At 37.9% G+C, this 12,516-nt stretch overlaps 1 protein-coding gene across 2 annotated transcripts; it reads left to right on the forward strand.

Moving 5' to 3' along the window:
* The first annotated feature begins 316 nt into the window (after positions 1-316).
* LOC110988072 (putative sodium-coupled neutral amino acid transporter 6) lies at positions 317-12,465 on the forward strand. Of its 2 annotated transcripts, XM_022251307.2 has the most exons (14): positions 317-471; positions 715-900; positions 2,423-2,568; positions 3,184-3,310; positions 4,094-4,133; positions 4,552-4,633; positions 5,381-5,522; positions 6,396-6,608; positions 7,355-7,434; positions 7,869-7,969; positions 8,595-8,719; positions 9,237-9,396; positions 9,735-9,829; positions 10,225-12,465. In XM_022251307.2, the coding sequence occupies exons 2-14, from the start codon at positions 718-720 to the stop codon at positions 10,309-10,311; spliced, it is 1,581 nt and encodes a 526-aa protein (XP_022106999.2). In that variant the 5' UTR covers positions 317-471; positions 715-717; the 3' UTR covers positions 10,312-12,465. The 2 variants fall into 2 exon arrangements, with proteins under 2 accessions (XP_022106999.2, XP_086994755.1); XM_087138629.1 differs by having other exon boundaries at positions 339-900.
* Positions 12,466-12,516: the final 51 nt, after the last annotated feature.

Raw genomic sequence — 12,516 nt, forward strand, 5'->3', positions numbered from 1 at the left:
AGAGTTGCAAAAGTACACCCGCATTTATATCTTTCATAACGGAGGCCCATAAAAGGCGATTTGTTCAGTAGTTCAGTTTTTCAGTGGTATGTCTTTTTACCCCTTTTCTTCTTCTAATATAACCTACATTAATCATTACCGAAATATGTGGTATTTTTAATGAATCTGTTTGTGTTTTTTTGTACAGGTTATATTCGAAAGCAATAATTTTATCAAAACATTTTTGTGAGTTTCGATCGTTTATGATACTCTTTCAAAGCCACTATAGTTTATTCTGTAATCTGGTACATTGACGTGCTTCAGTAACTTATCCATGCATGAACAAAAGAACAGTGGTAGAACCAGTCTTATGTTGTAACGTGTGGGTGAATCGCAATGACAGGCACAAATAGATACCTCATAAAGTAGTGAAGGCTAGTCAGCAAAGCATCTAGAGGCTGAGTAGAGGACATACATTGTATTCTAAACAAAGTAATGTCACAATGACAATGTCATGAATGTGATTTGACGCGTGGGTGCATGGGCTACGGGATCGGATTTGAAGTGATCATGGTGATACAGCACTTCGCGATCACCCGATAATTCGCGATTCGTTTGAATTGTAGCCTACATCATGATCAGGCTGTAGCTCAGCTGTACTGAGTCTGAGAGAGAGTCCAGTCTTGACATGTCTTGAGTCTGAGGCCTACTTGTACTTGTTTTCTTTATTTTCAGTTTATGGATCTTAGTCGTTCACGATCGCCGGGCATGCCGGGTGTAACCATGGATGGAGGAAAACACGGTCGGCAACAAAGACGTTATGTTGTTGAGGAAGCAGATGCATTTAACACGACAGTAGAGGAGGCATTTTGGCCACCATGGCCGCCAGGATCAATCAACTCTCCACTGGTCAATGAACAGGTATGCATGCTGCAGGTACTGACTCGCGTGCCCATCTCTCAAGTCTCATTCTATATCAAAATTGCATTTGTCATATACCCCCATTAGGCGGAATCACATTCACAGAAGTGCGTGTCATCTGGTCATTTTCATTGGTTTGGGAAAGACAAGTTTTTAGACTAGTCATGAAAGTTATTGTGGGAAGAGTTCCATATAGGGTAAGTGTGGGAATTTTCGATCTGGAGGAGAATTCGACCAACTGCATTCAAAACTACACAGCTGGTTGAATTTCTTGCTTTTCTTATGGGGACGAATACCCCTACCTTTATCCTATGCCTAGTTTGTACGTACGGATGTCACTAATTTTCCCTTCAGTCTGGATCTGAAAAAGTCAGATTTAGCAGGGAAAATATTGTAGGCCTATCATTTATTTAATGTTAACAAATTGCCTGCCTTTTATTTCTGACCAGTCATAGGGTTTTTGCACAGGGTGTCAAGTGATGTTTATGCGTGGAACTCTTTCCTATTTTAATACCAGGATTGGAGGCCATGCATTTTCAGGGTGCCTAGCCTTTTACTTTAGCATGTTTAATGTGTAGGCATAAAGGACAGAGAGTGCGGAAAGTGGATTGATAAGGGTAGGACATTTAAACATTTTAAATGAAAAAAAGTTCCAAATCCATTTACAGATTTTCCCAAACATTTAAACAGAACCGCCCCTTTTAGAGGTTTGATGTTTTGATTGACGCAATCTGGCATTCGTTTTCATTGTGAATGATGCCTGTAAAATATAATCTGATTTTCAAAACACTTTACTGCTCAGTCACATCAAAGGAATATCATGAGTTCATCATTGAACTTTGTGTCAGCCATTTACATTGTATACAATTTGTTGTGTTTACACCGTGGTAAAGGTAGGACGTTTAAACATTTAAACGATATGGAAAAGTTTTCTAAGCGTTTTTCAAATTAGATGTACGTGTAAACACCAACCGTTATTTGTTGAAAATGCACATCAGTGAAATGCAGTGAAGGGATTAGGATACAGAACAGAACATAATGTGTAGAATACACACAGTAGGGAAAGCCAGTAGAATAGATGTTTGGTTTACGTTACACCGTCTGCTTAGACCCACCAGACCAGATTTTCCTGAGCAGTCATGCTTTGTACATATTATATTTATTTTGCTTTGCTTTCAGTGTACTTTTCAGACAAGTTTTATCGAATCCATTGTCCCATTAATTTGTATACAGACATTGAAATGGTTTTACTTTTGTGGAAAACCATGAACACTTACGTGTAATGTACATCACCCACAGCAGGGAAGTTACCTTCATAGTGTGGATTTGCATGTGGTACTTGTTTACATTTGAATCTCACTACTCCAACTGTCTCTACCTTAGGAATGAATTTAAAAAATGGATCAAGATGTGCTTGTTGGATAAACGATATATCCATACTCTGCTGCATATCACAGTTTCTTATCATTTATCACTCCTAAACCAATTTATCATAAGTGCTATTTTCTTTTTGTTTTTGTAGCAGGAAAATTCTGTCCCAGATGAAGTGGAATCAGGTCGACGGTCCTCCTTTGGCATGTCAGTGTTCAACTTGATGAATGCCATCTTGGGTAGCGGTATCCTAGGACTATCCTTTGCCATGGCTAAAAGTGGCATCGCTCTCTTCACGTGAGACCACTATTCTGCCCTTGTGAAATTACTCAGAAAATGACCTAGTTCCTGAAAAAAGAAAGAGACTTAACCTCCGTAGGGGAGGAGTAATGTTTGTGCTGTTGGTAGTTTTCATGTCAATCCGTTATTGTGTTTTACAATATGCATATTTTACACTGAGCTTGGATACTTCCATTTTTTTTCCAAAGTCAAACACAGCTCAGTCCGTGATTCTTCATGTTCAGAGTTGACCCTTCAGTTTCTGAGAGGAAATAGAAACAAAAAAAATTACTTGTTCCCTAAAATTTGGTCCAAAGATAAAGTCATGGTTATTTGCTTCTGCTGGGTATCAACTCTGAGAATTATATTAGCATCAACTGCTACAGAGAGTTGATTCCTCACAATTGTGGCATTAAAATTCCAATGCTAACTTTGAGATGGATTCTAGATTTTGTTTTACTCCAATGAAACGCCAGTGCATATCCACCAAAGTCTATTGTACTCTTGGACATGAAAGCTAAAATTTGAGTCATTCATGGTTCTGTGTGGATACCTCCGAAAGTGAATTACAGTAGACAGGACAGAATTGTACATATTTTAACTCAAACAGATTGCCTGTTGCTTGTGTCACAGTTTATTATTAGTAACAGTGGCTGTACTGGCTGACTTCTCCATTCATCTCCTCCTCAAGATGTGCGTCTTAACTGGTGTCAAATCTTATGAAGAAGTTGGCCTGTTTGCTTTCAATGTCCCTGGCAAGGTAGGGGTTGCACCGTAGCTGTTGTCTGAGGCTGTGTCCAAACTGCTGTGTCCAAGCTGGCTGCAGCTTGGAATTACACATAACTCTATGGAAAGTGGCTGCAGTCACACCCAATAGACTCTTGTAATTTGAAGCCACAGCCAGTGATATTAGACACGGCCTACATTTTTCAGCTATCTTTCCTACATCAGCTTTTAGAGTGAAAAAAATTTTACATGCTTTTCTTCCAGAAAAGTTCATCTTAGATCTTAAACTCAGGTCAGGTTAATATAGAAACATTGAAGTTTGCTGCTGATATTGAATGATAAATGTACGTGCATCTCTCTACATACTAACGTGACAAACTTGACAGTGTACATGTACATCTGCTACAATTCATATCCCAAGTTTGATGCTTGGATTTAATAATCTTGTACCAAGGAAACCGCAAACATTTTTTTCATTCATGGGTGATTCAAGTGTGTTTTCAAAAATAATTATGGGGCCATTTTGAATCTCACATGAAATAATGAAGGTTTCTGTTGCTTCTGCTAGTCAAGGAATCTGCCATTGTAACATTGCCCTATGGGAGTTAAAAATAAGTAAAATGGTTGCCAATCAAGGGTTTGCATCACACCTGCACTCAGTGAAATCTATTTTACAGAAGGACTGAGGTTATTTAAGTGATTCTTTGTGAAGAAGTATTGTTTGAGGTATGTCCAACTTGTCTTCTACATTTTAGAGTCGAAGCATTTCATCAACAAGCAGTTTCATTTTTGTGCTTTTTTTTGCATTCTCCTTCAGATAATGGCTGCCGGTGCAATTCTCCTTCAAAATATAGGATGTAAGTTTCACTGTGTGTCACAGTCAGGGATTGTTTTAGTGATACATGTAATTTGGTTTTTTTTTGGGGGGGGGAGTGACCTTTACCTGAAGTGAATGACATTTTCAGCCACAGTTTTACTGTTCAGTACAGTAGTCCCAGAGTTGTCTGAAATTTCACCCAAATTTTCAAGCTGTGAAACTGCTCTTTTAATGAAGTGTTCTTATTCTTTTCTGGTGTAATTTTCTAATGTTTTTATTGTTTTTTTAATGTAACTAAACACTTTTTTAGAATATGACAGAAACTAGTTAAAAACAAAATCAAACATCGGAGTGTGCTTTCTGGACAAATATTATTCTGTAGTATTTGTAGTTGATTGACATGCTATTGATAGAATATTTGAAGATTTAATTTTGTTTTCTTATTTTTTGTTCACCAGCTATGTCAAGTTACTTATTCATAGTCAAAGATGAATTGCCCAAAATTCTGAGTTCATTCCTACATATCACAGAAGATAAAAAGTAGGTATTAATTTGTCATTGTAATGAGAAATAAATTTTTAGCTTCTAACCTAGAAGTGCAGGAAAAAAGGTCTATACGGTCCAGGTCCTTTAGTGACCTTGCCGGAACTGGATCGTGTGACCTTGCATCAGGTCAGTTTATTCTATATCATACATGTGCGTACTAGAAATCAAGATAGCCAATGAACCTTGTAATTATTGTGTGTTGATTCCACTGTTGACCCCTAGATGAAATCAGATATGACCCATTGGTTTGCACTACAGGTGTTTACTGAGTGACCCTCTGAGGTCAAGGACCTTCTGTACCCCCTCTGTGAAGTTGGCCAAAAGAGAAAAGACCTTATTACCTTTAACCCTTACTACCTTCCAGCATTGTCCAAAAAACATCATTTGTGCAAGAACCCGACTGCTCATTATTTGATCTTCGAATTAAATTTCAAAAGACATCAAGCCACACGTAAGATGCATGTGCACAGCCCATAACATGCACATAATGCATATTCCAGCAGAAACTGATCCGTGTGCTCTGTGCGTATCACAACAAATGCACATAAACCTGTGGATGCACATGGTGTGTTCCCACCAAAGGACCAAAGTTCAAGAATTCCATCTGTTGTTTTGACATGGAGCAGATACAGGCTTGATTACTTCACTTCTTCTTCCAAGGGTTGTTTATCAGTTGTTTTCCATTACGTTATTACATTTTGTTTGACTGTTGACAGAAATTCATTACTTCAATTTCTGCAGTGTATGGTTCTTGAACGGCACCTATCTTGTCTTGATGGTCGTGTTGATAGTTATCCTGCCATTGGCCTGCCTACCCAAGATTGGTTTTCTGGGCTATACTAGTGGTCTCTCCATATTGTGCATGGTTTTCTTCACTGTCGTGGTAAGTGGAACTATCAAGTTTGAAAAATGTCTGGTTGAAATATTTGAACAGAAATGTTATTAGCACTTGTACTGCCAACTCCATATTCTCATCCAAACCCTACAAACCATTTGGTTTTTGTCACTTGAAGGGTTTTTCTAGAGATGAAATTGCAGTGCGGTGTCCCAGTGTATAGACAAGGAGGATACATAAATTGTGGCATGCAGTTGGCTCTGTCCAACCATGTGACCTAGGTTTAAAATGAACAAACTGCGAAGGGTTTTGAAGAGGAAACTCAAGGAATGATTTCAAAAGGTTCTGTAGGTGCTTGCAAATTCTACAGGAAAATATGCTGTGGCAGATCTTGAAGCACTTTCAAGACTAGGACTGTCAACAATGGGTCGAGGGTCTAGAATATGTCAAGACAGGTAGACTTGTAATCAAGTCCCCTTTGAGTTTTACTCTCTTTCTCTCTCTCAGTGAGTCTCAGTATTCAGTGGTGGTGTCAAGTCTGTGGTCACACCATATATTACTTGGGTAAAGTCACCAATAAGGAGTCGCCCTCTACAGCACAGCTAGAGAATTAGAAATACTATATTATTACTACTTCTTAAGTCACATTTCTGTGCAAAAGGAAAAAAACATGAAAAAAGAATGAAAATACCTCAGAATGGACCCCTTCCGCAGTTGATGGTTTTTCATTTTGTAGGGGACAAGGGTTTTGGCCTCCCCCACCCCCTGAAAAGAACTTTTGCCCCAACTATAACAAGTTTCTTGTCTGAGGACACTTGTACCTCAACAAAACAGGTTGGATTTAAACCCTGAACCTCTAAAAATGTACCTGAAATTATGCATTTTTTTAAAGAAAAGTTCCTGATTGTTGTTTTCTCCCAGATTGTCATCAAGTGGTTTTCCTTTCCTTGCCCAATACCGGGCATTAATTGGACTAATGTGACAGATTCAGAGGGGAGCCAGACAACAGCAACTTATCACTTGTCTTATAGTACAAGTTCTCCTATTGGATACGAAATGGGAAAAGATGTGGAATCAACCAATGGCAGCACCTCGTTGGAGTGTGAGCCAACCTACTTTTCCCTGACAACAGATGTAAGTAAATTTTGCAAGGTTATACTTCCCACTGCGAGACAGGTTGAAGTTGCCTGTACCAAGATTTAATATTAAAAGCAAAAGTTTGCCGGTAGCACGTGTAATTGTTTTTTATTAGTGAAATACCTAAGGTGTTTTTGCAGAGGTAGCATTGGGGGACAATGTTGTGCCCTAAAAACAAACAAAAAGTTTTTCCAAGCAGTCGACAAAAGAAATAGGAATTAAAGGTTCAGGATTGTTCAGCCCTGCCATCGTTACTTCATATGGGATGTCATATCCCAGTTTGGTTGAAGTACAAGTAGCATGCCATTGGTTAATAGCACGCTGTAGTGTTTGGAAAGATCAGGAAATGTTAATGTCTTCGTTCCTCTTGTTTATAATTCTTGCCGTATGTTCTACTGGTACTAGATATTTTTTTTAGCTTAAAAACAGTAAATTTCCAATTCATGGTCACAGAGTAACTTTCTGAAGCACATCAAAAGGATTGTTGTGCGACTGCTTTTACTGGTAAAATAGCACAAGGATCACTGATTTATTAACATGTAACTCCAACTTAAAGTTGCATTTTAAATTTTTCAAAACCTGTACTTTGCTAAGGAATAATGCTACATGTATTTTATTATTTGAATGTGTCAAAGTGTGATTTCCTTAATGCAGACTTGCACAGATGTCATAAACAAAATCATTATCTTTCCAAGTACACGTAATGAGACTTGTTAAAATCAATTGATGTCTATTATTTTCAGACGGCATACGCCCTGCCCACCATGGCCTTTTCATTTGTCTGTCACACTGCAGTGCTTCCAGTTTATTGTGAGCTTGCCAAGTAAGTCTGAAGTTTCAATCTCTGTCGATGGAACCATGACTGCAGTGTATCAACTTCACAACATTCAGTTGTCATTATCAGAATTGTTGTCAGGAAATTATTTTGAAAGAGCTTTATTATTGAGTTTCTGGCTGACCGTCACAGAGTGTGATTTTTTGCTCTGAATATGATTAATGTGCTTGCACTTACTACGTGGCAAAGGCTTGTGTCCAGTTTTCTCATGAATTTGGGTCTCCTGACTGCTGTTTGGAAATTGGAGGACAGTGCAGTGTCTTCCTAAAGCTTCTCATCTTTAGTGTGATCTAAAAAAATTGAAAACATTAACAGTAAAATGTTTAATTTTGTCTAGACTTCTGTTAACCACATCAGCCAGGTATTTGTAAATTGTTGCTTGCTTGTTGCGATTTGATTGTTTCTGCGTACTTTTTTCTCAGACCCAGCAAGAGCCGCATGCAGAACGTAGCCAACTCTTCAATCTTCATCTCATTTACACTCTACATGATCTCAGCACTCTTTGGCTATCTGACATTTTATGGTAATCTTCATAACCTTTTTTTGGTTCATTCAAACTGTTCATTGCTAACATTGTTCTACATATTAACCCCTGGATAGGAATTTTTTTCCCTGTATCTTGATGTTGACAATGATTGATTAGTAGCATGTAGTTGGTATTGTAGTTTTTTAATTCCAGCATGTATCTTGTGTTTTAACACTTGCCCTCATGCCTCTTAATTGTCCCTCATTTCCTATTTCGTTCATGTTCCTACGAAATGTTAAACGGGAAATTGGCTGCATAAGATTTTTAGATATTGCTGTTAAACATTATGTTTTTGGATGTGTTACACCATGTAGAATTGACCCTGCTAGTGTTTGTAACACAGCCAGGTACCAGGCTATTCCTAATTAACATATCTTTGCAACATTTTTGAACATTCGTATGATTGTGTTCCAGGGATTAAGAGCAGTTAGCATGGTGGGCATGCTTAACACCATGGGAATGAGGTTGTCTTGTTGCATATTCATGGTCTATCACTGCTCAGCACTTGAATTGACTCCATGAACTTGGGCTCTGCTTGCAAACCTGACCCTGACAGCCCTGCCCGTTGACTTCAGTTCATGACATGCTTAAGTGATTCATTTAGTGTTTATTTTTCTTGCAGGCAATGTGAGTGACGAGCTACTCGATGGGTATGAGTTATACAACCCACTGGACCCACTTATTTTGAGTGTTCGTCTGGCTGTGTGCCTAGCCATAATCTTCACTATTCCACTTATACACTACCCAGTGAGTTACCTTATTATATACATTTTGACCAGAAAATTGTGAATTTTGAGAAGACTTTTCAGTCACTTTTTGATATGTTTTATGACTTTGGACCAAAAAATAAATATAGGATTAACATAATCACAGAGAATCACAACTTGTTAGACTGAATTGAAGCCACGTTTTGTTTTCATAATTACAACCGAACTGCTGGAAGTTTCATTGATTTTTCTCTCCAAATCTCATTCCTCTGTCTGGTTCATTTGTTGGTTATGATTCTTCTCAGTGCAAAAGTAGCATTTATGATCTTAGTGTCTGTGTCCAATCGGAAATGGCTTATCATTTTACCAAGCAACTGTCACAATCCGAGTGACACACACTGCATGCTCGCACTTGTTTTCACAAGTCTGCTACAGAATACACGCCAGTCATTTCACAGATTTGTAGCATCGTCAGCTGATATTGGAGTATTTGCTTAGAGTTCCTTTTTGTTGCAGATGAAGGAGTTGTCATACACCATTTGTATTTTAATCTCTAGGCCCGCAAAGCCCTCTTGATGATCTTCAATACCTGGGTGCCACTCAGGGATGCATCGTTTCCATGGCTACGCCATTTTGTGTGCACTGCTCTTCTCATCACCTTAGTGACGTGTATAGCAATCTTTGTACCTGACATCAAGCAGATCTTTGGCATCGTTGGTCAGTGGCAATATCTCCCGGTGCAATTTATTCCGTTAACGTTTTGCCCTAAGATTTAGGGTTCTTGTTCCATTTTTTATTTGGCACAAATGATATGGACAGGACTCAGTTTTTGATAGATTCCCAACAGTTTGTTGCAAGAGTTCCTTGGGATTAGGAGAAGTAACTAAAGAAACTGAACTTTTATGTGTATTACGAGTTAGTCTACATGCCAGGAAATAAATGACAGTTTTGAGGATTTGAAGCTTGAAAAGCAACAGTTACAAAAGATTCACAAGCTTACTCAGGTGGGACTCGAACCAAAATTTCTTAATGTTATCTTTTTTTCCCACATGTAGGTGCCACTGCCTCTACTAGTCTCGTCTTCATTCTACCCTCCCTCTTTTACTTGCGTCTCGGCACAGAACGACTTAATTCTTTACAGAAAATAGCAGTAAGTATTGCAGTTCAAAAGAAATGCTTGAAATGCTGACTTTGTTGATGGTCTGATCAACTATTATCCTTTAGAGAGCAATAACTTTTGCAGGTGCATGTTGTGATGTGTTCAGAATGTTGTAGATTGTGTCTCAGAACTAGGAAAGTTTGATGTTTCAATCATGAATTTGGATCGAACACCCATTGTTTTAATGGGGATCATGTAACGTGCCCACTGGACCTATCTCTTCTGTATCTAATTGGGAATGCTTTCAATGTTTTTAAAGTAAAACTTGGAGTAGACAGAAAAATGTGTTAAAATGTGAATTGAAAGTACACCATTTGTGGTAGATATAGTTTGTCTGCGCTCACAATCAGATTTGTCTAATAAGCTCTGGTTCTGTCATTCTGCAGTGTTTGGCTCTGCTGGTAATTGGTGCAGCTACTCTGGTAACTAGTCTGGTCTCTATCATCTACCGCATCGTCACAAAGGCATCATGATGTGAATAGGTCAAGCATAGATCCAGGGAACTCTACTGACAATAAGTCTTGCAACCATTTCGTGTCTTATCATAAAGGAATGATGCAGTGTGAAAGGAACCAAGGGAGATGGAAAGAACTACCCTGGTAATTTATCTAGTCACCATCGTCTTATGCATTACCATGAAGAAATTGTACCAATTAACCACTTAATACTCACTTCCCCAAATCTCTCAAAATGCCAAGGTTGGTTCCAATAGTTTTGAAGTGTGTTGCTTGATAGACCAACCTTTATTAGTTTACCAAGGCACTTTATATCCTTAATTCCTTTTTACAAAGTTCAAAGAATTGGCTGTTCTTACTGTAAGTTCACTCTCAGGGACTTCTCATGCCAGTATCAATATGAAGCATGGTGTGACAGGTTTATAAAAATGCTTCGTTGGTAACAAAAGTGTTTAGCTAGAATGCTGCAAGCCAAGTAGCAGGTGCATTACAGCTTCGGTTGTTGTTTGTTGTAGTTCCATTATATTACTGTCATTCGCTGTAAGTATTTCTCACAGACAAGGTAATTTTGTTCCGTTGTGTACTTGGACTTTTTTTTGAGTTATTTATTTTGTAACTGTTCGATTTCAGTCCCATGTATGAATTTGTTTCTTGAAATGCATTGTAAAATGTGTGCTTTCCTGCTACCCAGAAATTTTCTTGGTGCCAAAGATAATTGTGCATTAGATTTGTTTAAATTTCTTGTAAATTTCAAACAATATTATTTGTACACACTATGTATTTCCTAGTTCTTTGGGTATTTTCTTAAAGGGTAATATTATAGGGTATCATTTCAAATATAAATCTTTCTTCTAAAAAGGTTTCATACAGGTTTGTTATATTTTCGTTCAATGAAATTTTTCTCATGTTATTTTTGTTCAAGTTTTTCATATTTCTAATGAACTATATTGCTTTTTCAAAGGTATGCTGGTAGTTTCTGTTATGTGAAGGTAGAACGTGTGGATGAAGGTTTTGTGTCCCTAAGCAAGGTGCTTTGCTTCACTTGCCTGTCTTACCCCATCAGAGTAGAAGCGGTCATTGTCGTGGCTTCCTCATGGACATGGTGAACAGTCAACCTGTTATTGCCTTTGTGACTTTCAACATTAACTGAAGTTTAATATTCAGTTAGGCTACATTCGTCATTTATGCTCGTTTAAGATATGAACCCAGCAGACTCCATTGATGGTAGGATAATGCTGTCTCATAATCCGAGCAATGTTAAGGAGCTTCTAGGGCCTTGTGTTCCCTTGGCCCCGTATATGAGCATTATGTCAGGTCACCAGTCTAGCTTCCGGCCAAAAGCATTGCATATTAAAGTTGTCTGGAGGTGCAAATGTAGTTTCTCAGGATTATAGATAATTTGGGGTCATTCTGTACATTTTGGGTCCAAAGTGTGACATTTTGTGTCCCTCTAAACCTGACCTGTGTAATTTGAAACGGAAATACTGAAATTCACTATATTTTATTTGTTTTGAATGTAATTTGCATTATTACTTCATCACTGTTTGAAAACCTTGTCAGTTGTGGGAGGGACATGAAAGTTGACCCGTATTTGTAGAGTAACCCTTATGAATGGATACTGACCAGGGTAAGTCAAAGCCTTTTTTATTGTGGACCTCACCAGTAAGTTTTCTGGTTGTTAGTCAAAGGTTGTGTTGTCGCAATACGTAATTGTTTTAGCAAGAACTTACGTCATTGGTTCTGTTCATGCATGGCTGGGACATCAGAAACACCTCTGACACTCGTGGTAAGTTGAAACAATTGTGAGCCTCTTTGTGGTGTAAGCAGTGAATTGTATATGGGAACAGAGCTTATAATGTGATGGGTCATTATGACAGTTTTTGATCAACCTTTAAGTACAATGCAATTTTCTCTCTAGGTAGAATATATATATTTTTTATAATTGTGTCCGTAAGTGTATTTTAATTTCCATTTTTAAAATTACCGTTTGTCATAATTTTAGTTGTACTGTACATGATTTCTCAAGTTTTCTCATCCATATCATGAGAAATGAGACATCAGGGTTCATTTTTCATAAAACTACACATTGTCTAATTGTATTTCTTAATCTAAGCTGATGGGAATGCTTTTATTTGTATCTAAGTAAATAAATTTTAAATTTGTATATCTTCAGTGTGGCTTCCTTATGGACATCTGTGTGACAATTATGAATATCTGGGATTC

Source organism: Acanthaster planci, linkage group LG01 (assembly GCF_054643075.1).
Source record: "Acanthaster planci isolate LZ-2023a linkage group LG01, COTS_SCS, whole genome shotgun sequence".
In the NCBI taxonomy this organism is placed as follows: domain Eukaryota; kingdom Metazoa; phylum Echinodermata; class Asteroidea; order Valvatida; family Acanthasteridae; genus Acanthaster; species Acanthaster planci.

Excerpts from the sequence above, each read along its gene's own strand:
- LOC110988072 (XM_022251307.2), top strand. The coding sequence starts at position 718 with ATGGATCTTAGTCGTTCACGATCGCCGGGCATGCCGGGTGTAACCATG. Across the intron at positions 6,609-7,354 it reads ACTTTTCCCTGACAACAGAT|ACGGCATACGCCCTGCCCAC; the intron begins GTAAGTAAATTT and ends TATTATTTTCAG. Across the intron at positions 7,970-8,594 it reads TGGCTATCTGACATTTTATG|GCAATGTGAGTGACGAGCTA; the intron begins GTAATCTTCATA and ends TTTTTCTTGCAG.